The sequence below is a fragment of the Anabas testudineus genome, chromosome 9 (assembly GCF_900324465.2).
Source record: "Anabas testudineus chromosome 9, fAnaTes1.2, whole genome shotgun sequence".
In the NCBI taxonomy this organism is placed as follows: domain Eukaryota; kingdom Metazoa; phylum Chordata; class Actinopteri; order Anabantiformes; family Anabantidae; genus Anabas; species Anabas testudineus.
Window position 1 is genome coordinate 9,216,228 of NC_046618.1, and position 22,421 is coordinate 9,238,648.

Here is a 22,421-nt window from a genome sequence, read left to right on the forward strand (position 1 = left end):
TGTTTTTGTTGTTGTACAGTAGCACACATGTTATTTACACATTTACACATAGACAACGGGCATATTTATTATTCATTTAGAGTCATGCTTGTGGTCACCCAATGATTTAGGGCCATATTCACTCTCCTTCTTGTTCCGCTTTGGTGACACCTAACTCCTAAGTGTCTCTTTAGCTGTTTAGTATTGCACTTTTTTCACAGCTAATTGTAACCATGTAAGTGCTGCACACTTAGCAAAGAGCAGCTTTTTTAAGGCTTTCTTTTTTTGTGCTGAAAACAGAGGTGAGAGTAAACCAAAGTCGAGAAACACAAAAATAACTTTGTGTGCAGAAAACAAAGGAAAATAAACCTGAAGTGTTAAAATGCACCAAAGGTCATGGCCACATGTGCATGGTGTGACTGAAATACAAATTACACACCCTATGTAAATAGCTATATTGATAAAAATCTCAACTATTTAAAAATACTCACTTATTTAAGCAGCTTTAAACTTTCTCTTTTTACTCTCATGGTCTCAAATTCCAAATGGTCCTCACAATGACTGAAGCAGAAATGCATACACACCTTCTCTACAGCACATTTCCCTTACTTATCTTTAAAAGCCTGTGCTCAAGGCAATACCTGAACTGTTTCTGTCTCCCTGGTTACAATATGAGCTATCAAAATGAAGTGTCATCGCTGAAGCTCCACTTTTGCAGGCAAAGCATGTGTCAATTGGTGACCTTTTCCTCACATACAGTACGGTTTGTTGCAGTGTGTGACTTTAATCAGGCCTCAGCTCTGGTGAAGATGTGCTCAGCTTGCTGGCTACACATGAGAGCAGCAAATAGGGAGAGATGAGCAAAAGGGAGAGAGAGAGAGAGCAAGAGAAGTGATGAGAGGGATGAGGCAGAGACTGGAAACAAAGAGTTGTGCATTTAACTCCGATACAGGGATTAGTATATGCCCACTTACGTTCCTAACTGCAGTCTCTAAGGGAAAATGGTAAAGCGGAAAACTGCAGTCATTACAGACTAGGCCTCATCCTTTCTTTCACAATGTCTTCCTCCAGTGGTACCATATCTATTATTAATGCAAACTTTATCAATAGGGCTTCAATGTTACCTACAGAATGGTTGATCTGTGGGTTTGAACGTGTCAATTAGGGCCTGCTCTTTTACTCTTTATTATTCTTACTCTGAACTTCTCTCTGTACTCAAGGAGCTTCTTTAAACTTTTCCCACTGAATTGTTGCTTATGTGACTAATAGGCACTTAATTATTGCCAATAACTGCGCTGCAGTGCACTGCCTACTAATTTTTTCACAGTTTATCCATTTGTATGTTTGTTTGTTTGTACACTTAGTCTCAGAAATATTTGCCTTATTCAACAAGTATTTAGGGAGTTCAGATAACCTTGAATAATCCACTCAACCCTTACCTTATGTCTGTGTGCGTGTGTGTGTGTCAGCAGGGAGTTGTAAGACATCTGCAGCGTGTGGTGTAGACAAAAGCAAATAAAAGGAAGCGAACAAAAAGTGAGAAAGAGCTTATTTTGTCACCAAACAACCAACATTGAAATCTACGCAAAAAGTACACGTTCCTAAATGGGTTAATAAGAGAAAATGTAAGTTCAGTCTTGCTTGCTTGTTCTTAACTTTGGAGTTTCTGTTTAATAATGCAGCTGAGGTTTTGTCACCAGACAGTTTTTGTTGGTTTCAGTTCTCTGCTGAATAAGGGGTCAAAGGTTGTGTCAAGTGACAGTAAAGCTAAACTGCCTTGTGTTTTGACTGAATGCCATCTGTCCACATTGCCCTTTTAGAGTATTGACTGGGAATCCCAATGAGTACAGTGCTGCCAAAAAAGGCAAGCCTCTGTCCAGGCACATTTAGGAGAAAATAGCTGTGTGTAAAATGGATAACAGTGAAGCTGTCTCAGGGTCACCAGCTGAAAATTAGGTTGGAAAGTAGGCGCATCGCTGAAAATAATCAGAAGAGATTAACTGTATATACTCATAGCACTGCACTCACAAGGTCAGTGCTTTATTTTGCAGCTGTTCATAATAATAGTTTTGACGTAACAAGATGGGCTGCACAATGCAAAAGATTTTTAGTGTCAAAAAAGAACAATGATAGGATCTCAGCTTTGCCGAGCCTGTTTGTTTGTTTTGGCATTTGACATGAAGTCACAAAAGGACGCACAATGCTTTTGAATCCTATCGATTGAACCGGGGCCAAATTCACTCACCATGACTTTGCACATGAGCAGCTGATGCTTCAATGACAATATGTTTGTATGGCAGTGACAACGGGACATTAGTGGGAGGAGAGGAGAGGAGAGGAGAGGAGAGGAGAGGAGAGGAGAGGAGAGGAGAGAGAGGAGAGGAGAGGAAAGAGGAGAGGAGAGGAGAGGAGAGGAGAGGAGAGGAGAGGAGAGGAGAGGAGAGGAGAGGAGAGGAGAGGAGAGGAGAGGAGAGGAGAGGAAAGAGGAGAGGAGAGGAGAGGAGAGGAGAGGAGAGGAGAGGAGAGGAGAGGAGAGGAGAGGAGAGGAGAGATAATGTTGAAGGACACAACAAAAAGGAGAAGAAAGGAGAGAGAGGAAAAACATAGCAGAAAGAAGTATCTTTTGTTTTTTCTTTCTCTGCTTCATATAACTGCTATTATGTTGGCAGCTATTGTCTCATGGTTATTGTTATGCTTTCTGTAGATGAGTGAGAGATACGGCTTCTAATGCCTCTCTAGGCTGAAGACTGGGGGAAGTGATAAGAGTGAAGAGCTGTAATTTCACATTTAACAGAAATTATCATCCATGGAAGAACTCATATTTGTAGACAGAGCAGAGGGGAAGTCTCTAAACCAGATAGGATTCTCAATAGACTGTTGTTTTTAATGTAGAAAGGAAGCTATTAGAGGACTTTGGAGTCTGATAACTGTTTTTCCTCCTGCCTCTCCTACTTCATAAGGAAATGGTCTCCAAGGCTGACACTCATCTGATTTGAGTCACATTGTTTGTCATGGGCATCAAGTGATAGGAATAAGAATCCATATAAAAAGCCATTAGTTTTCTATTACTGCCAAGCTGGATGGACAGGCACTCAGCGCTCAGCCGAATCACTGTGTTTAAAGTGTCAGGTTGGTTGAAAGAAGTCTACCTCTGTGGGGGCTCCCCTGCCACTTCCCTGGGGGCTGAGTGGCTGAAATGACCATAAAACTCTGTTGAGCTAGACAGCCTGTAATTTCAGTAGCGACTGGTGCTTCACCGAGGTATAATGGAAAGCCTGTGGAAGCCATGAAATGGGCTGCATCCCGGCGTTGGAACACCATTGTCTGAACACTCAGGACACCTCTCTAAACTTTAAATTACTGTTTTTAAGCAATCATTGTCTGAAAGAGCTTCGCTTCTAAAAAGAAACACAGTGCTTGTTCAGTTTCTTTAATCTTCTGTGGTCTTTGCCTTTTCCTACAGAAATCTCACATTTCTTGTTAGCACAAAGGTAAAAGACACGTCGTCCATAAGAAATAGAAGAATGAAAAATGCAGTTCTAGAGGTTGCTTTGTATAGGCACAATGGAGGTGTCCTCTCTCCTCTCTGTTTGTTGTATCTCTTTTTAATCATCTATGGCATGATTGTGGTACAAGTGCCTTCTTTCACTCTCAACAGAAGTGAATGAGAGAGGGCTTTGAGTGGGGAGGACAGGTGTAGAAAGGGATGCATTTGCATTTGTGTGCTTTCCTTTTTGTGAATTAACAATATGTGCTGTGTACTGCTGTTTGAGTCTGTGTGTGTGTGTCCACATCAGTCTTGGCAGCCATGGTACAGCAAGCATATGTCCCGTTTTCTGAAGCGAAGCTTTAGATGTGGTGTTAGCAGCATGTCATGTTGAGAGGCTCTCTGGATGATTTGATGGGAGGGTGGATGGAGATGGAGTTGGAGTAATGAAGTGAGTCTGAGTGGGGTTTGCTGCTGGAGGCCCAAGCCCATCACACCGCACTGGCTGCATCTCTGCTATGGTGAAAGACACGGAGAGAGAGAGAGACACGGACAGGGAGATTGTTACCTCATCACCCCTTATTCTTCATCCAAATCTTTGTGTTTCCTTATTCACAGAGGATGCAGCATAAAAGCAAGCGCAAAAGCTTTAGCTCATTGCAACAACAAAGAAATCGTTTCTCTTATATTAAGTATAGCCTCCTCTCTGAGTTTGTTGAATGACAACGTCCTTCCTGCTGAAAGCAATTCATTCTGTCAATGCAGATAAACATGCAGATAGAGGAAGAGCATCATTGCAATGCATCTCATCTCACCCAATTACTCATAAAAAAATCACAAAATGATGAATAAGTGGTCAAGTAAAATGACTATCGAACGTATAATAAGTGATACAGCTGCAGAGCATTTTTTAAGACACGGCAGTATGTAAATTTTTGTGACATTAACATTCCACCTGTTTAGCTTATTGTGGCATGCAGTAGTGTGCACCATCAGCACTTTGTGTTTTTTTAATATGAGTCTTAGTGGATAGATAGAGTTGAGTGTTGTAGATGTATCTGACAAACTGTCTCACTAATTGCAGTGGAATGACTAGATAAACAAATACTAAGTCCTAAGTAATAATAAATTACCTACAGATATGCTTAACAGTCATACAGTGAATGAGAAAATGCATCATTCCTGTGTGAACTAATGCTGTTATTCTGTGGATATTATTGTATGCATTGTATTTTTCCATAGTGTCTATACCGACTATACCAAAAACAAGGAGCCATGGAAACAAATGCAGAGCTTCAGAGAAGCGCTAACTCTTATGTGTCTGGTATGGACAGCTGCATTGGTTGAAAGTGTAAAAGCATGTGGAGGCAAATCTGTGCTGTTGGACGAATGAAAAACCTGGTTACAAGTGTCTGAGCCCAATGTAGACAGGGTGTTAAGAGTCTACAGTAGAAAAATCCTCACCTTCTTCAGCAAAGTGAAAGATCGAATAATAAGGACTTTGACACTAGAAGTAGCTGTAATTAATGTTATCTTACCTTTTCCAAAGGTAAGAACAATGCCCCACACTCGCTAGTTACCAATGTTTGACATAAAGATATTTTACCAAAACTATACTTTAATTGTAAGAAACAAGCAGACCCAACACCACTGGCTTGAGATAAAGACTGGCAATCTTGCTGGTATTTGGATGGCAATTTATTATTTCATGCTTATTAAATGTTTTGTCACAATTAATTTGACAATGATGTATTGCTATTAAAAAAGCATCAGCATCAAATCATCTCTTAAACAATGCAGTGTTAACAGTCTAAGAGACAAAGAGAAGGCTATCCGAGCAGCGATCATCAATGATAAATGTTGTTTATCAGCACTAAGTTGCCCAAAAATTAGCAACTAACTGGACCGCAGTTAGAAAACACATTCAGTCAGTACTAACCTTATTTCCTAGTCTGTCCATGCATGCTTATTTGTCCACCAGCAGCAGCAGACAGGCTGAGGTGCCTTACTTTACCTTTGAACTTAAGACTGCAAATAGTGTTCAGACCAGGTCACAGTGAATGAGTCATGGCAGAGAAAGAGAGCGAGAGAGAGAGAGAGAAATGTGCATTGGATTGTGATTCACTTAGTGGGCAGCTGTGATGTGAACAGTACAGACAGTGCAACTTTGCACACGCTAGTCCCAATAAACCTACTTAAGTGGATTAGCAATGCCACCCTGGGGGCCTCGACAGACTTAAAGCTCTTATCACAAACACTTCAAAATAAAACACACTATTTTAATCAGTTCCTTCGGTTCATGGGGAAAGTGAGGTTGGGTGTCATTTGCGATGTCCAGGATAAACGTGGAAGCCACAACCAAGAGGTGTATGATAGTCTCATCTGTACACAGATACACCACTCCTAAGTTTATGTTGCGTGCAGTGCAGATAAGTAGAGTACATACTGCATGTTGTTGGGGCTGAGGCATGCTGAGTGACACCTGGTTGCTATTCAGGGCACCTGTTGTAGCAGCCTGGAAACAGATGTTGCATATATTTTTCCAGTCTGATGCTGGCCACAATTGGCAGCGGCTCTCAAGTAAAGCGAGTGCCAAAACATTTGGCCCAGTGCTTTAAGTTTGTGCATGTGTATTCATCTGGTATGTGCCTTGAGTTTATGACTAAGCTCTGTCTCTTTTTTTCTGTCCGTGCTGTGTTTATGTTTGTCGTGCAGGTCTAGGCTGGCTGACTATATGGTAAACTGCTGTGTGACTCCACACTCAGCGAGCACCTGTCCGAACCAGGACAATCACCAAGCCTGCTTGGCCTCCTACACAAGGCTCATCGGTCAGTATAGCCCAGGTTATAGGTGACGCTGTGATGGAGTGATGGTTACACACAGATACAATGCACATTTACATCCAAACTTTACTATGTTGTTGTTAGATTCCACATACATGGTGAGCTACAGTGTGACAGTTTAACGACAAGACAGAGTGACAGCAATCTAGGCCACCTTAACTTTTATTATGAGCAGCAGATACAGGAGTCACTCTGTGCTTTTTTTTTTCTCTTGGCCAGATATCTCCTCCAGCACACAGGACATCAGTTCACTAGTAGAAGTAATTAGAGAGTAGAGGCACAGAGAGAGTATTTACTTAATTAAACACTTGATGGCCATCTGTTTGCTTATAGTAAATGTTGTTCAAACAATGTGCACAGACTATTACATGCATATTTTTTAATCACAGCCAACATTTGATATCAGAGAGGTTGTAGAGCAGAGTTCCAAATGCAAATGTACTGTACATGAAATATTTTATATCACGATAGCTACTGAAGTGTCCATATTTCAGCTCTAGTGCTTCCCCACTATGTGTCATAAATCGTGAAGTATGTAGTGATAATGTGCCGTGGGGCTTCCTGAATTTCTCTGGAAAATGCTACACACAAAGTGCAGCTAACAGCCCTGACTCCGGCTGAAAGCATTGACACAGGGAGGCATTTGAAAAGTAAAATGTTTTAGTACAGTAGTGCCACATCGAAACACCACATACACATTCACCACGCTACCTAGAGCCCATGCTTTTCATAATATTTATAACATAATGGCCTCTTTACATCTAAAATAAACCATTACAGAATGCTTCACCTTCCTGTAAACTCGAACAGTGCAAAACCATTCCAATGGCAACAACTTGTTGTCAATTTTATGTACTTGCAACGAATGTAGCCCATTATTACCCATTAGTGACCCTTAACTCTAATGTGTATATGTATGTGTTTGTGTCTGTTTGCCACGGATGCTCTCACAGGAACAGACATGACCCCAAATTATGTCGACAGCAGCTTCTCCAACTGGACCATCTCCCCATGGTGTACCTGTAAGGGCAGCGGAAACCAAGAAGAGGAGTGTATGAACTTCCTGCAGTACTTCACCGATAACACATGCCTAAGTGAGCCTCCCTGACACACGGATATATTGCATGTGTCTGAAATGTGTTCTGTAAGTGATAGGGGTCAGGTAGAGCACAGACATATGATGCAGTAGTTCCTCTTGCTCCCACGAAAGACTGAAGGTAGCCTTTAAACTAATGCAGCTTTGATGGTTTCATGTGTGAGTCAGTTTTTTTAGTGTTGTTGAGGTCTCCTGGGAGATGTGGATGTTATGTTGTTGAGGATAAGATGTTATGGAAACTGAAAGATGAATAATGTGAGGGATGGTGGGGGGGTCCTACTTTCTTTAGACAGGTATAAAAATTATATTATTTAACTATCAAAAGAAAACTAACTTTTAAATGAACTAAATTTAAACTAATTAAGATTAAATTGTATTAAAAATAATTCATAATTTATGTGATTTGGTTCTAACAAAAGAGGAAATAATGCCAGAGGGATTAAGAGATATTTTTAATGTATGGATAGATGGAACCTCTTGAAGTCCTAATCAAAAATAGTCTGCTACATAGTTTGATACAACTTATCATGGATACCCCTTTGCCCACTGATTAAGTTAGAATTAAATGTTCTTAGTTACTCAGGGATGAGTAATTTCATATCACTTTTAATCCCTCCTTTGGGCGAGATCTGCCCAGACTTTAATACAAAAGAAACCATTTGCATGTCATTTTCACATTCAATCAGAGAGAGTTAAAGGGCTCATCCCTAACAGGAGAGAAATGTCATGAAAAGGAATAGATATAGTACGAAGGAAATAATAGCCAAGGCTAAAATACATATCATCTCTACATCTAACGCATAACACACAGAGCATGACAGAGGCTCCCTCAAACATCCTCATGCTTTTTTTTACAGAGAGGTAAAATACAGAAGACTCTTTCTTGCTATGGCGGCGCGAGCAGTGCCATCAGCACTACAAGACACCACTGCCTTTAACATGTACCATTGTGTGGATAATGCTTTCAGTCCATTTCAATAGACTGCTGGGGTACAGTTTTAGCTGAGTGTGCAGGATGAGGGATGAAGCTGGGAGCTGAGGAGGCGTCTTGAAAAATAACACAAAATGCAGCATCTCCACTCTGCAGTGAAGGGGAACAGGCGATAAACTTCAACACACCAGGGAGGGGAAAACACACATACACACACACATATATATATACTTTATATATACATATATATATGTATACATACAGTATATATATATATATATATATATATATATATATATGTAGAGAGGGAGAGACAGAAATCTTGCTCAAGATCTCAAGCAACCCAATAATCTATCCTTATTTTTCCAGGTTCACTTTTTCTGCTACTTTGGTTGACAAATCAAAGCATTAGCTGCGCACTTTGCCCCACTTTTCCTTACAAGTTCAAGAAAAATAAAAATCCAGCAGAGGAATTCATGCATTTTTGGCTAAAGTATGTAGGGAGGCCAGAAGAAAGCATTTCAGCTGGAGAATGTCATAACAATAGTTCACTCCTCCTTGTGTATGTCCTCTTTTTTTCTCCTCCTCTCTCCTTCTTCTTACTCAAATGTTCCTGCAGGTAGTTCAGTGCAGGCTATGCCCGTAGGTTAAAGGAAAACTTATACAGAGTCATTAAAAAATTGAATTGCTTTTGGCAATGAGCGTAATGGCTCCGTTGAACATTTGGGTATCGTAAAAGATTCTGTGTGGTGCCCCTCCAGCCAACTAGTTTGATTTATGGCTTTATTCACCCATCTCACATAATCTATAGGGGGATAGCTGGCTATAGCGCATCCTGATAAAGAGATGGGTAACATCACAAGTCTCAGCGGTACTTCACCAGCTCTTTAATGCTAGCATTCAAGCTGCTTTTTTGCACGGCAAACGCCACAGTGGTGAACACACTGAGAAACATGAAGGGTGCTTTAGTGTGTGTTAAGTGTGCAGGTGTGTGTGTGTGTGTGTGTGTGTGTGCGGATTTGTTTGCATTTTGCTGTATAGTGTGCACACTTGTGCGTGAGTGCAACGTTGTGTGGGCAGACAGTGGATGTGAAAGATAAATCTATGTACTGTGAGCACTAAGGATTGTGTGTGTGTGTGTGTGTGTGTGTGTGTCTATATGATTGTACATGTGTGTTCCACAACTATCCTATTTGTTGTCTGTGGGAAGGTGGGGAAATGCCTCATTCGTTTGAGAATGTTTTGAATTTGATCAGTCACATAAATCTATTCAAAGTCATCTCTGCATGCTGACCTTATAATGGAGGTGGTTGCCAAGCAATTACATGCCTTGCCTTCTCTCTGGCTGAACAAAGAGAGCCTCGTGTTTTAAATGGATGAGCAGTGAAAAGGTACTCAGCCTCTATTTTACCACATCTGGCTGAAAAGCCAGCCGAGCTGAGAGTTATACTATTATTGCAGAGATTCACATGTGCATTTAAAATTACAGTATACTTATACTGTATGAAGTACATTTGCACTGTTAAACTGTAAATTCCCAATACTCTGTGCTTTGATTTAGCTTATTGATTTGCTCCTTTTAATTGTTTCTATTTCTGTGTACAACTGTCTGCAAACACATTGGGGTTCATCATCTGAAGTGCAGACATTATGCCACTATTTGGTCGGTTTGTTGCAGCCTGGGAATGGCTGTTACAACTTAAGAGTTTTTGTAATGAGCCGAGGACATGATTTGTATTTGATAAATGCGCCTATTGTGTCTCCCCAGAATTTGTTCATAGAAGAATAATTACTAGCTGAATTGCTACCATAAAGATGTCGCACATTCCAAAGGAAGGCATATCTTAAAATACTTAACATAAGCCAGTATTGTTATTTTGCAGCCTCCTGAGTGGCTTCCCTAGTGACAGATTTCACAATTTCCAAACTCTCTTTTCCTGACCAAGCAAAACGGCTGTCTCTCTGCTCATTTTTTGTACTTGTTCTATTCCACTCCATCCTCACTTGTTCAATCAGTTGCCAAAGATTAGGCAGGGGACCAAAAAGTTGACTCAAAACTGTCTGTCTGCTAGCTGGCTTCTTGCTGGGATGGCAGTCCAAAGCAAGTGACTTTATATCTCTGTCTCTGCAGGAAATGCCATTCAGGCCTTTGGTTATGGAATAGACAACATGCAGAACAAAACCATGTCCGTGCCAGGCCCCTCATTGACGACAAAGATGGACTACACCTCAGAACCTCCTTTTGTCACCATCCCGAAGGTAATGGGTTTGCACTGACTCTTGAATTGAATGGAATAATACAAATTTTAAATGTATATGCAAATATAACAAAGTCATTTACTTCCTGTCTGCTTGTCAAGAAGGTAGACGTTTTATCACAGGGTATGTACATAGGTCACTGTATTGTTTGTGCTGCACTGTTTGTGCCGCAGCAATTCATTTCTCTCCCAACTTTGTGAAACGTTTTCAGCAACTTCTTTGCATAATTTTGTTAAAATTACATTGCATTGCAAGAAGAACAACAAAAACTCCTCCGTTCTGCGTCCATGAAAAGATTTTTTACAAATCGCGGAGCTTAACACACAACACCATTTACATTCATATCACATTCAATCTCTATGCTTGTTAAACCAATTGGTACATCACAACAGACACTTTATGATAAGACAGTTTAAGCTACACACAAGATGATGACATTTGGTTGAAATATTATATTTCTCTCTCACACACAATAAAAAAATATGAAAGAAATGGGAGGTAGGGGTTTTAATCTGGATTAGAGGCTCTAAAACGCTGGCCTTGGGCCTGTTCTCTGCTGAAAGCTGTCTACTCTGAAGACTGCAGTCAACTTAACTCTAACTGGGTTTACCGTCTGGTGCAGAAAAACATCACTCTTTTCAGTGGTGCAAGAATGCATGTGTTTCTGTCTCTTAATAGAACTGTACAGTTTCTCTTCACATAAAATGTGAAAATGACGGAACAATATTGTCCACCAAAGACTCCCTCTCTCTCTATGTCTCCCCCTGAACAGGACAGAAATATTTCACTCTATACTTTGGGCCAAGGATAGGTTTTTCTTTTTCTCCCATTTTTTTTATCTAGCTATTGAGTTTGATTAGTTTTCAAAATGAAATATTGTTCTGTTTTACAGATGTATTTTAGATGTGCCATGCAGCCTTCTGGTGTAAAACTAATGATGTTTTTCACCTTTGCAGGAGACCCTGTTACCAAGCTTAGCTGAATTAGGCACAGTGGTATAAAACTGTACTTTGCAAAAACCTTCTTCTGCTACTGTTCATGATGTTATTATGTGGATGCGTGTTATTGTAAATGTAATTTTCCAGTTATTATTACAGATATAGACAAAATCCAAATAGCATGCAGTGCTTATGATTGTAAATATGCATGCTGAATGAATGACTCCCATTAAGACATCTATTTTGGGCAATTCCAGGGGCTTTCACAGTCATTAAATGGTCTCACTGCAGACGAGTCATGCAGTATTGTCCTTTACGCAAAAACCCTTATTGTTAAGAAGACAGCAAATTAAAACCTTAAAAATGTTGTGAAGAGGAGAATTAATGAACGAGCACCACTGATAACAATAACAGTGTGTATGTTTTGGAAAAGGTGTTGGAGAGAGGGAGAGGTGGATGGTGGAATTGCTTTCTCCAAAGGTTTCGTGTGTGCATGTCAGTATTGATGAACCGCTCTGTGCCTGTCTCACTGCAGTGTGGTGTTTAATTTATTGTAAAAATGGTAATTAGGAAACAATAAGACGTGTGATTACTCAAGCAGGAAGTTTATAATTAGAGAAGGAGCTGGTAGGGACATTTTGGGCGGCCCTGTGTTCGCAGACAACTATGCCTGGCAATTAAAACTTGTCAAACTTCCATGGCAGATAAATTGGGGGAGTGTTGTTATGGTATGAGTCCTCTTGGCAGAAGACTGACTGTCCAAAGCTGTAAACCTCACAGCGTGGGCTGTGTAGTAACATATACCAACACACATTTGTGCGCACATGTACAAATAGCCAGGATAACAGAATAAGTGTACAGTAAATGGATGGATTAGTGCCAAACACATCAAAGAAGAACCTATACGAAGCACAGTTAGACAAGAGAGACTATAGGAGAATCTGTCCTCTGTAATTAGCCTCTTCATGTCAGCCATAACGTTGGACATGTTTATAAGATAGAGAGCATTTTCAACTTATTTAGAAGTATAATTATTCAGAAGGGCCTGGCTAGTGGTTGTGGGCTTCATCCCTTGCTCAGTGAGTAAACATGTGGGCTTAAGCTCGGTGTATAATATGTCAGAGGGGTAGCTGTAACAAGCCCTGCTTTGTTTATATGGACACAAACATTTGTGTTTCTGTGGAAATTGTAAACTCCCAGTGATATATTTGCTCTATTCCAAGGGTCAGCGTAGGTCTCACAGACAAGATGGATTTTGTGCGCCCTTTAATTGTAATCCTGTTTTGAAATGTAATGCCGGCACTTAACAAATTCTTGAACAAGGATTTGTTTAAATGGAACTGTTCCTATTCCCTTTTTTTTCCCATTTACAATGTAACATATAAACCATCTTGTGTACAGTATGTAAAAATCACCCCTCAGGGATGGTTGCGTTGTGTGTGTGTGTGTGTGTGTGTGTGTGTGTGTGTGTGTGTGTGTGTGTGTGTTCGCACGTAGCACTGTCGTGTGTTGATTCTCAGCTTAATTGAACTGAATTGATTGTGGAGAGAAAATGCGCAGCACTGGGTTTCTTGATAACTAGGCTTGGGAAATGCAATTCTATTGCACTGTAAAACTGACAATGCGTTGATCGATAATAAAAATACTCTACACTGACTACATGTGTAGATAATGTAGCTACTGTTTTCAATGACATGTGCGATACATTGACCAGTAAATAAATACTTCCCAGCCTCTGACTGTGAATGTTTTCCGTCCTCTCTTTTTCCTCTCTGTGTGTTAAAGCACGAGTAAACGACTGCGTGTTTTGACATTGTCTGTATTCCGTCACGGTGGCTGCATGTGTATGCATGTGTTTGTGTTTCTTTGCCCACTTGTTTATGTGTATGTGCACCATCTCTCAGCCCTGAGTTTATGTGTGGATATTGGCTGCAGCCAGAGATCTGGACTCATGTCAACAGGCTGCTGCCACACATCACTGCCCTTGCTAATTAATTGGCTTTTAGTTGCGGATGTGTTTGGTGCATTGTCAAGCTACCCATAGCTTTTCCCCCCACTACCCAACCACCCCCCTTTTCTTTCTTGGCAACTGTCATTTAACCATTTCTTGGAGTGAATTTTCCTGGAGTGTAGAGCGGGCATGCACAAGCCCAGGTACTGTGGTAACTGCAGCTATTTTGGATGCTCCTACTTTCTCTCCCAAATCTCATTTCTCCTTTTTCTCCTACAGGAAAAAAAAAAAACACACCTGTCTTGTTAATATAATTCAACACTATTTTCATTATTTATTTTCCCGTTTATGTGTTGCCTTGTTCTGTTTGAAGATGAGGTACCAGTAGATAACATCTGAGTATTGTGTGTGTGCGTGTGTATGTGTGTGTGTGTGTGTGTGTGTACAAGAAAATCGACCAAAGTACAATCTCTGCAAAGGTTGCATTGGTAGAAATAAGGTGAAGGGATTGTGGAGGAGGAAGAGGAGGAGGAGGTGGAGGTGGAGGTGGAGGAGGAGAAGAAAATGTTTCATGTTCCTCATGATGCGTCTCTGTATTGCTGTGCAGGACTGAAAATGGTACCTCTGCAAATTGAGTGAGACTACTTTCACTTGGAGGCAAATGGTTATGCTTTGTGTTACAAGAAGCAAATTGAAAAAGTATTCAAAATGTTAACAATTTTATGGAAAAGCACATAATAGGACTATTGTGGTGTGGATATACCTGTAACAGCAGAACTCTGGAGGCCAAAGAGTTGAATATGTAGACTGATGTGTTCCCACTGCTGTCTGCCATAATGTGAGCAGTGTGGTAAACAGCATGGCTTTCTCTGAGTTTGCACACTGTAGATATGTTAATTTTCAGATGTGTATAAAAGGTGTGCTGTAAAATATACTGCACACAATGAGTGTTCTGACTGTGTGCAGTAAAAGTGCACACAGAGCGTCTTGCAACTGTTTTGTTGAGCCTCTACTAACTGTAAGTTATGCCTTATGAAATATTGAAAGAAATTCCCAGCTGCCGCCGGCTTCTGCTTTGTGTGTTTGCCTTCGTAGCATGTTTTTCTTGTAAATAAAGTCTGTAATGATAGCTTTAAAAACTGTTTAGAGATTTGCTGGCACAACCAAAAAGAGTTGTAAGAAAAAAGAAAACACACTCACAAGAAGCTCTTCTTTGTTGCCAACTTGTTTAAGAAGCAGAGAGCATACTAAGCAGCACGGACTTGAAAAATACTTCATAAACCCAAAAACATTTGGTGGATCAAATGCTTAATGTTCGTGCCAAAGTGGGTCTGGTCATGGATACATGTAATTTCTCACTCTGACTATCTGACTCGTGTTTTCTCTTCTTCTCTCAGCTTTGACCCTGTCATGTCTCACCTCCCTCCTGTTTCCTCCTCGCTCTCTTCAAATGCCAGAACAAGCAGCACGAGTGTCTGAGTCATGTCTAACCTTTACACATCTCTCTCCCTCTGTGTGTTCCTCTATCTGCCCAGTATCCTGAACCAAGTGGCGGTGGCCTGGGCAAAATGCACGACCTACCAGGGGATCACTCTGCCTGTCTGTGTGCCAACGTCTGGGCTCTGCTTCCCGGCCTGGCTTTGGCTCTGGTCCTGGCCCAGCATGCCTTATAGAAGCGCCAGGAGAAGAAAAAAAAAAAGAGGTCATCCACCCACAAGCTGATCCCAAAAGCAGAAGGTGTTATTTCTGAGACTGATATTAAGAAGGCTGAATCTCTGGGCAGTTGACATAAATGGTATTCATGAAAAAGGGAAAACAAAAGGAGAAAAGAGGTGGAAAATGTTGCAATGTGAATTTGTTGTTCATTTGATGTATTGTTAGGATGGACCACAACTGTGATGGAGTGAATGGCCTTTTAAAAATGACCCTTCCTGTGAGAGGCCCAGGAAGGCCATTCCCTCTCGCTCTGACAGAGTCACAAAATCCTGGAGGACTGAAGGTGACCACGTTCAAGACGCCTGCACTTTTCTCACCAAAGGAGGGAGCGAGGGTACGAACAACATAATTAAAAGAAGACAGGATTGACAGAAAAGAAATTGTTGCGAGAGAGAAAAGCAATGAGCAGGAGGTAAATGGGATAGAGTGGGAGCGAAAAGATTGAGAAAGAGAGACATATTTCTGCTATCAGTCACCTTGTTTTGTTTTTTTTTTGGTCTTGAATTGGTTCTCAATTTAATCTTCTCTTGGATGAACAGACCACAAATTTAGGGGCGGGGATGGGGGATGATTACATTCTGTCTCTTCAACACTAGTGTAAACTCTAAACTGTAAAGCCTACTCAGTGTTCTAAGTGTTGGTATAGTATCGGTGACCATAATCAATCTATGGTACAGCTCTTTCATTTGGGTGCTATAGTATCCTTTTTCAGCAGGTAGCAAAAAAGAACTGCAGACGGTGACTTTAACGGTTAACGGTTCTTTGGTCATTTGAGATGTTCTTGTTGATGACTGTGGGTGTTCGCCATATGTCTACCTGCACATGTGTACATTTCTGTCTCTATGTATATAAACAACATGTTTCTTTCATTCAAAATAATGATATCTACAGTACCTTGAATGGACGTCACTGTACGCTAAGATGGCTCTGTATTGAGTAGTCCTACTAATGGAAGGCCTTCATTATCTGCGTTTCTATTTGTCTATTCTATTAAGAATGTATAGAAGGATGAGATTAAACAAGCTCAAACTGCTTGGAAAGCCATAAACCGTTTGAGTATCATACTGTGTTTCAGTGTGCGTGGAAAATTATTACAGTGTGTGTGTGTGTGTGAGTCTATGTTTACATGCAGGAGAAAAGTAGCTTATAAGGAGCTGTTTGAATTGCCAGTGTGGGGGTTCATATGGCCCCTCAGAGAGTGGAGGTTATGATGCATAGTGTAATTAACTGCGAGTTTGGGGAGTAAGGGCAGGCAACAATGATGCAGAGATCTTGTGCAGTATCTGGCCACCGTGGTCCCTCATTTAACTGAATATTTTAGCAATCTCCTATTGTACAAATACACAAATGTGCTCAATTCACATGCATATATGAAAATATGTTATAGAAAAAAATGTGAGCTTGTCCTATAAGAAGTTCAATTTATATATAAGCTTCGTGCAAGGCTGCCATCAGAACAGTGTAGTCGTGACAAATGCTTTAAAAAATAAAATAACATTTTAGGAAATGTGCTTTTTCACTGTCTTGTTGAGAGTTCATTGAGAACACAGCTGTCACTGTCATGTGTGTATGCTAAATGTGAGACCACTGTCCACAGCTGGTTAGCTTAGTTCAGGCAAAGGATTGTCTTTAAATGACAAACACACCTAATGTCATCGATCTATAACTTTAACTTGATCTGCATTTTGACAGTTACATTGTTTTGCAGCCAGTCTCGTGCCGGCTTTGGTGACAATTTTACTTCTTAAAGGTTTGGGTCACATTTTCTCAAGTCCGTCTTAATACAACACTCAAAGGCCTGTGTGTACGTTGAACAAAGTATTGGTTGGTAAAATCCTTCTGTCAGTCCACAGTGATTTTACTCTGAAAAATGTGTCCTTGATCTGTACCTCTCCATAAAGTTACTGTGAGAATTAGTCAGATCAAGCATCTTCCAAAGTGATTTCCTGTATTGTTACTATCCCTCCTCTGCAGCTCAGACACACAGAAAAAACATTTCCCACTCGAAGATGTTCTTCTTTTATCTTTGCATTGCACTAGAAAGCAGTCTCTTTATGGTTACTGTCTATGGCGACCAATAACTCCTTCACAGTACATACAGGCATGTGATTGTCCTTTTAAAATCATTAAATATGATTAAATATTCATTTAAAAAACCCAGCTCTCTGACTGAAAGTTGTTCCACGTGGACAAATTTGTAGCATTTGAACTGGAGAGTCTCCAGCAAAGGGATTTCACTTGTGCACTAAAGAGGCCGACAATTTCAGCAAATCAGCATCCACGTCTGAGTGGACTTTGAAGTAACATTCTCCTGAAAATATGAGGAGTATCACATTAATTTTGCACTATAGTATGTTTGCCAAAAAGAACAGGCAGACCGAATAGTATTAGTCCTGTTGTTTTAGATGGTATTTAGAGACTAAGAATTATATTTCATCAAAAGAATCATTGCTTCACCTTTCAATATATAAACTCCCTGACATCCTGGCGTTGGCATGTTTGCAGATGAAATACATATTCTTGCATACATACATTTTCCTTGCAGTGAATGAATGCTGACTCTTGCCTCACAATCAGTTTTTCCACCAAATTGTTTATGTCTTCAGGCGGCACAATTTAGTGTAGTGCTGTTGCATGCTACTGAACCAAACAGCTTTATGTAACCTTTAGAAAACGGTTTACAGTCTGTCAAAGGAACAGATGTGAAATTAAACCCTGCTCAGTATGTGATTGTTACTGTAACTGTTTTGCTCTATATACATTGTGGTCAGGTCTGAGAGAAATTACAGTGATTTCCTAAACTGGTGAGTTTACTGCTCTGGGCTTTGGAGAATATAACATGTCACTCACTTGAATATAATGTTTATCATTTTTAGCGTCAGCTCCACATTTAACACAAGTGAACAGTGACACTTTAATGTTTTGGGCTCAATGTTGTTATTGTTCGGGATGTGAAAAGATATGGTGATCATAGTTCCACTTTAGGTGTTTTCGTTTACCAGTCTAATAACAAAAAACACATTTACATCACTCTTTTTTATTGGATGCATTTTAGTGAAACTTGGACGTGGAATTTCACAGGCTTCTATATATAAGATTATAGTTGTCTAAGTAAAACACTACAAGATTTGTCCAGTGTGAACAGTTCAGTTTTAACAAATATATCTAACCTTCTAAAACATCTATAGCATCAACAGTAAATGTCAGGCTCAGTGTTTGAGAATCAAAAAGAAAGTGTTTCTTATCTTACATCAACATTGAACAATTTTCTGAGGGAGAAATCCATCAAAGATGAAGCTGAGCTGTCAATTCTCTGGCAAGAACAGCCTCAGTAGTCCATAATGCAATACAGTCATAATATGGTTGCAGACCCCATCACAGACACATCCCAGTGCTCCAGAGTTTCTCCAACACAGACACGGGTCCTGTTTCCAGCATAGAAAGTGAATTATTTTTCCATACTTATATTTTCATATTTAATTAGAAATCCAGCATGTTGGAGCTTTACTATGATGAGATGTGTTTGTCCAGTTTGACATTTGGACACTCCTTTGCCTGGAGTCACTTACACTTGCTGTGTATTTTACATCATAGCTGAATAATTCAAGGCACAGTAGAGACTACAGCCGGATTCTTACTGGGGAGATGGTAAGATGCAACATTTCTCTCTGGATAATAACAAGAATCCAGTGGCATTTCTTACCTAGAGACTGTGTGCAGTAACTGGACCTTTTTAACAACATAAAACATTTTATGTCAAAACATTCACCTGTTAGTAGCATATAGTGTTCCATAAATGCCTCATAAAAAGTGAACGTGCCCTGGTGTGTATATTTTATTATCTGCTCAATTAGAAAATGTACAGCACCAAGTACTCTGGGCTTTCTGTCTCACAAGCTGTCACCAGAACAATGCAGTTTATTTGCCACTTTCTATTAATCAAACTTTGATTTGGTCAGTTTGTTGCTTACTTAACAGAAAACAAATTGATGACGTGGTGTGGGTGATTATATTGTCAGCCTCCCATAAAGGCGATCAAAACTGACAGATAAATTAAGGGTTTTGACATGTGGAAAATGCAAATGAACTGGTCAAAATTCAAGCCTCCCTCTTCACATCGCTCTCCCTGGAGTGGGTCTGAGTTTGGGGTAGTAGATCAGCAGTTCTTACACGGCTTAAGATAATGTACATGCAGGAGACGCACACAACACGCAGCACAATTTAGAAATATACCAGAAATTTTATGCCAGATAATACCTGCAGGAGTGCAGTGGTGGGAGAGCTTGAAAAGAGGCAGAATAAAGAGTTTTTTTTACACAGGGACACAGTGAACTGTGGCAGCTGAGTTTGGATGTTAGATGAAAAGCCAGAATGATATGGTTATCTGTCTGCATGAGCGCAATTTAAGCTACTGAGACAGAATGCGTAGGACATGTGTCTGTAAATGCAGAACAAAGTGCTCAGCTGCACAACTTTAAAGCACAGTTGCAGAGTGGTGGGCGCTCCTTTTGTCCGTCTTGTCCTTGCATTACTGTTAACACCGAGTGCCTGTTCACGCTTGTCTCTGTGTGTGAATGCATGCGTACACAAGGCTGTGTGCATGCAGATTTGGTTGGGAGTAAAAATTCTTGAAATGGGAAATTTGCAAGGAGAGCAATTTAGTTTTTTCTTTCTTTCTTTCTTTTTTTTATTTTTTTATTTTTTTGAAAGAAATCCTTGTGGAGTCCAGTTTGTTTCTTCTCTTTAGAGACGGGTAGAAGAGGAGAAGCGGAGGAGGCAGGTAACAGAGGGTTTTTGGGGGCATGGGAACAAGAAAGCGGCAGGTAGCTGTACATTTCACAGTTGATTAATGAGTCAGTAGGATGATGTCTCTTATCAACACTCTGCACATGGCAGAGAGAGAAGAAAGGTTTACTGGGGCTAGGAATGCTCCAATCACAGATGGCTCCAATTGCTGTCCCATCATTCCTTTCTGTACTCACCCACCTGTTTTTGTGCGCCGCTCTTCTTCTCTCCACAGCAGCTTGTAGCTGATGCAATTGGACCCTTTACCCCATGTTCGGTAAGGTGCCAATGAGTTGCATCTGAGAAATGCGATACATCTGCTTGTGTGGAGTTCACAGTGTGTATTCACAGTCTTTGTTTGGAGATTACCTCAGGAACTGATGTAAAAGCTTGTAATGAGTTGTTAATGTGGCTTATGTCATCATGCAAGGGAGAAGTATAGCAGGCTGCCTGCTGATGAAAAAGATCCAACAGTAAAACATTCAGTGATAGATACAGATGTGCTCGAAAATATATCACTTTCACGCTTGACAGAACTGGATGTTTGATATAAACTCCTGTTTATCAAGTTTGATATGCAGCCTGAACGTGTTGATTCTCGATAAATATGTATGGCATGCACTAATGGCTCTCAAAACCACTGTGATATGAGCTGAGAATGATAGTTCTTTCGATGCCTGGGCAGAAAATAATCCCAGCCACAGCATGTATCCTCAGCACTGTAATGCACTGTGAATTTAATAACATAAAATGCTATGAAAAAAAAGAGAGAGAGACAGAGACAGAGAGAGAGAGAGAGAGAGGGAGAGAGGAAAGAATAAGCACCAGACAAATAAATTCAGAGTAATGGAGTGTTCACATTCTTGGGTGTAGTATACATCCTTTTGAGATTAAATATTACTTTAATGTCAGCAAAGAATGTTTGGATGTTTTTGTCACAAGCAATAAGCCAAATGTTTTTTTTGTGCTTTTATTTATTCCACTAAATTTGTTCTGCTTGATCGATTTGCAATACAATATTAATGGAAGTGGTTGATTGGAGAGCGACAGAAGCAACACCCATCTAGCTTCATCTGGACGGACTACACCAATTGTCAAGAGGAATCACCTAGATAAAACAGAGAAGACGCAGGTGAAAAACATGAGAAAGATCAGGTTTACATGCAGTCTGCATATCACGGTAACGCATTAAGTTCCCTTGTTTTGCATTTTGCAAGTCATCTTTGCTGTACTGTAAAAGATGGAATAATAATACCTGGCACTAAATATTAAAAAGAACAAATCCACTGAGTAAAATTCAGGCAAAATGGGATGTTCGTACCACAGGTATTTCTAAATTACAAAATCTTGCTTATTAAAACATTTATGAAGCGTTTTGGAAGTTCAGCGTGTGCTTTCATTACATGTAACACATTAAATAAAACAAATGTTGGCTAAAGCAGTACCCAAGCTGCAGCAGATTCAGAGGTAATAAAAAATGGGAACTTCAGTGCACGGCACTCACGCAAGCCCAAATATTCCTGCTTCTCCGCTGGATGAGAAGACTTGAAGAGTTTGGTCAATGTAAGTCTAGTAGGGTCATCTCACTCTCATATATTTGGTTTTTAGAAGACCAAGACTCACTTGTCCACATGAATCCACGGCTCCAACAGACTTTTTTATGTTAACAGCTTCATTTTATTAAGTTTTAACAAAGGCCCAACAAAACAAAATGATCCTGTTAGTTGTCTGTGTATCCAGAGATTCTAGTTTTAGAATTAAAGGGTGGCTAAACATTGTTTGCACATAATGACACAACAAGCGCTGTATTATCTTTCATGCAGAGTCTGACAAAATGAGGAGAAAATGTTCTGTTTAAAGTTTTTTTAAACAGAACAATAAAGGGCTTATTTTTTTTCATTAAATGACATTGATCTCCTAATTAATTGTAGTTGCTACGGTGAAATGGCACTTCTGTCAGCCTGTTTGACAAGTGAAAACTGCTTGAAGAGGAGAGAACTACAGAGACAAGAAAGAGGGTGTGTAATTGGAAATCAAAACCAGGGCCACATATACATATATATATACTTTTTTTTTTAAGCAAACGTCCATTGTTTGGACAAGAAGAGTGGACAGTGGGATTGAACCAGACCACTTGAGATGTAATTCCTTGCTCCATTGAAGAAAGACTGGACATTTCTATTGTCAAGTGAGGAAAGTGAAGGTGAAAGTAAGAGAGGGGGACAGAGAGAATGAAAGAGAGGCATCAGCAAGAACAAAGGGGCGTTGGAAAAAAAAGGCAGAAGGGAGGGAGAGGAGGACTCAAGCTAGTGGAACTGTGAAGCAATCCGCTACAGATTCTGCCATGGCTGTACGACTTTGACTGCGTCATGCTCACCCCTCTGCTTCTCACATGTGGGGTGGTTATTGATGGAGCCGTCATTTCCAGACTGAACA

At 40.2% G+C, this 22,421-nt stretch overlaps 1 protein-coding gene across 1 annotated transcript in view; it reads left to right on the forward strand.

Annotated features, from left to right (window-relative positions):
- Nucleotides 1-17,309, forward strand: part of LOC113151139 (GDNF family receptor alpha-2-like) — a 43,075-nt gene extending 25,766 nt beyond the window's left edge. The window contains exons 5-8 of the mRNA XM_026343994.1: nt 6,182-6,294; nt 7,263-7,403; nt 10,468-10,595; nt 15,020-17,309. Coding sequence (XP_026199779.1) covers nt 6,182-6,294; nt 7,263-7,403; nt 10,468-10,595; nt 15,020-15,157 — 520 coding nt within the window. The 3' untranslated portion in view covers nt 15,158-17,309. The remainder of the gene's footprint in view (nt 1-6,181; nt 6,295-7,262; nt 7,404-10,467; nt 10,596-15,019) is intronic.
- The last annotated feature ends 5,112 nt before the right edge of the window (nt 17,310-22,421 follow it).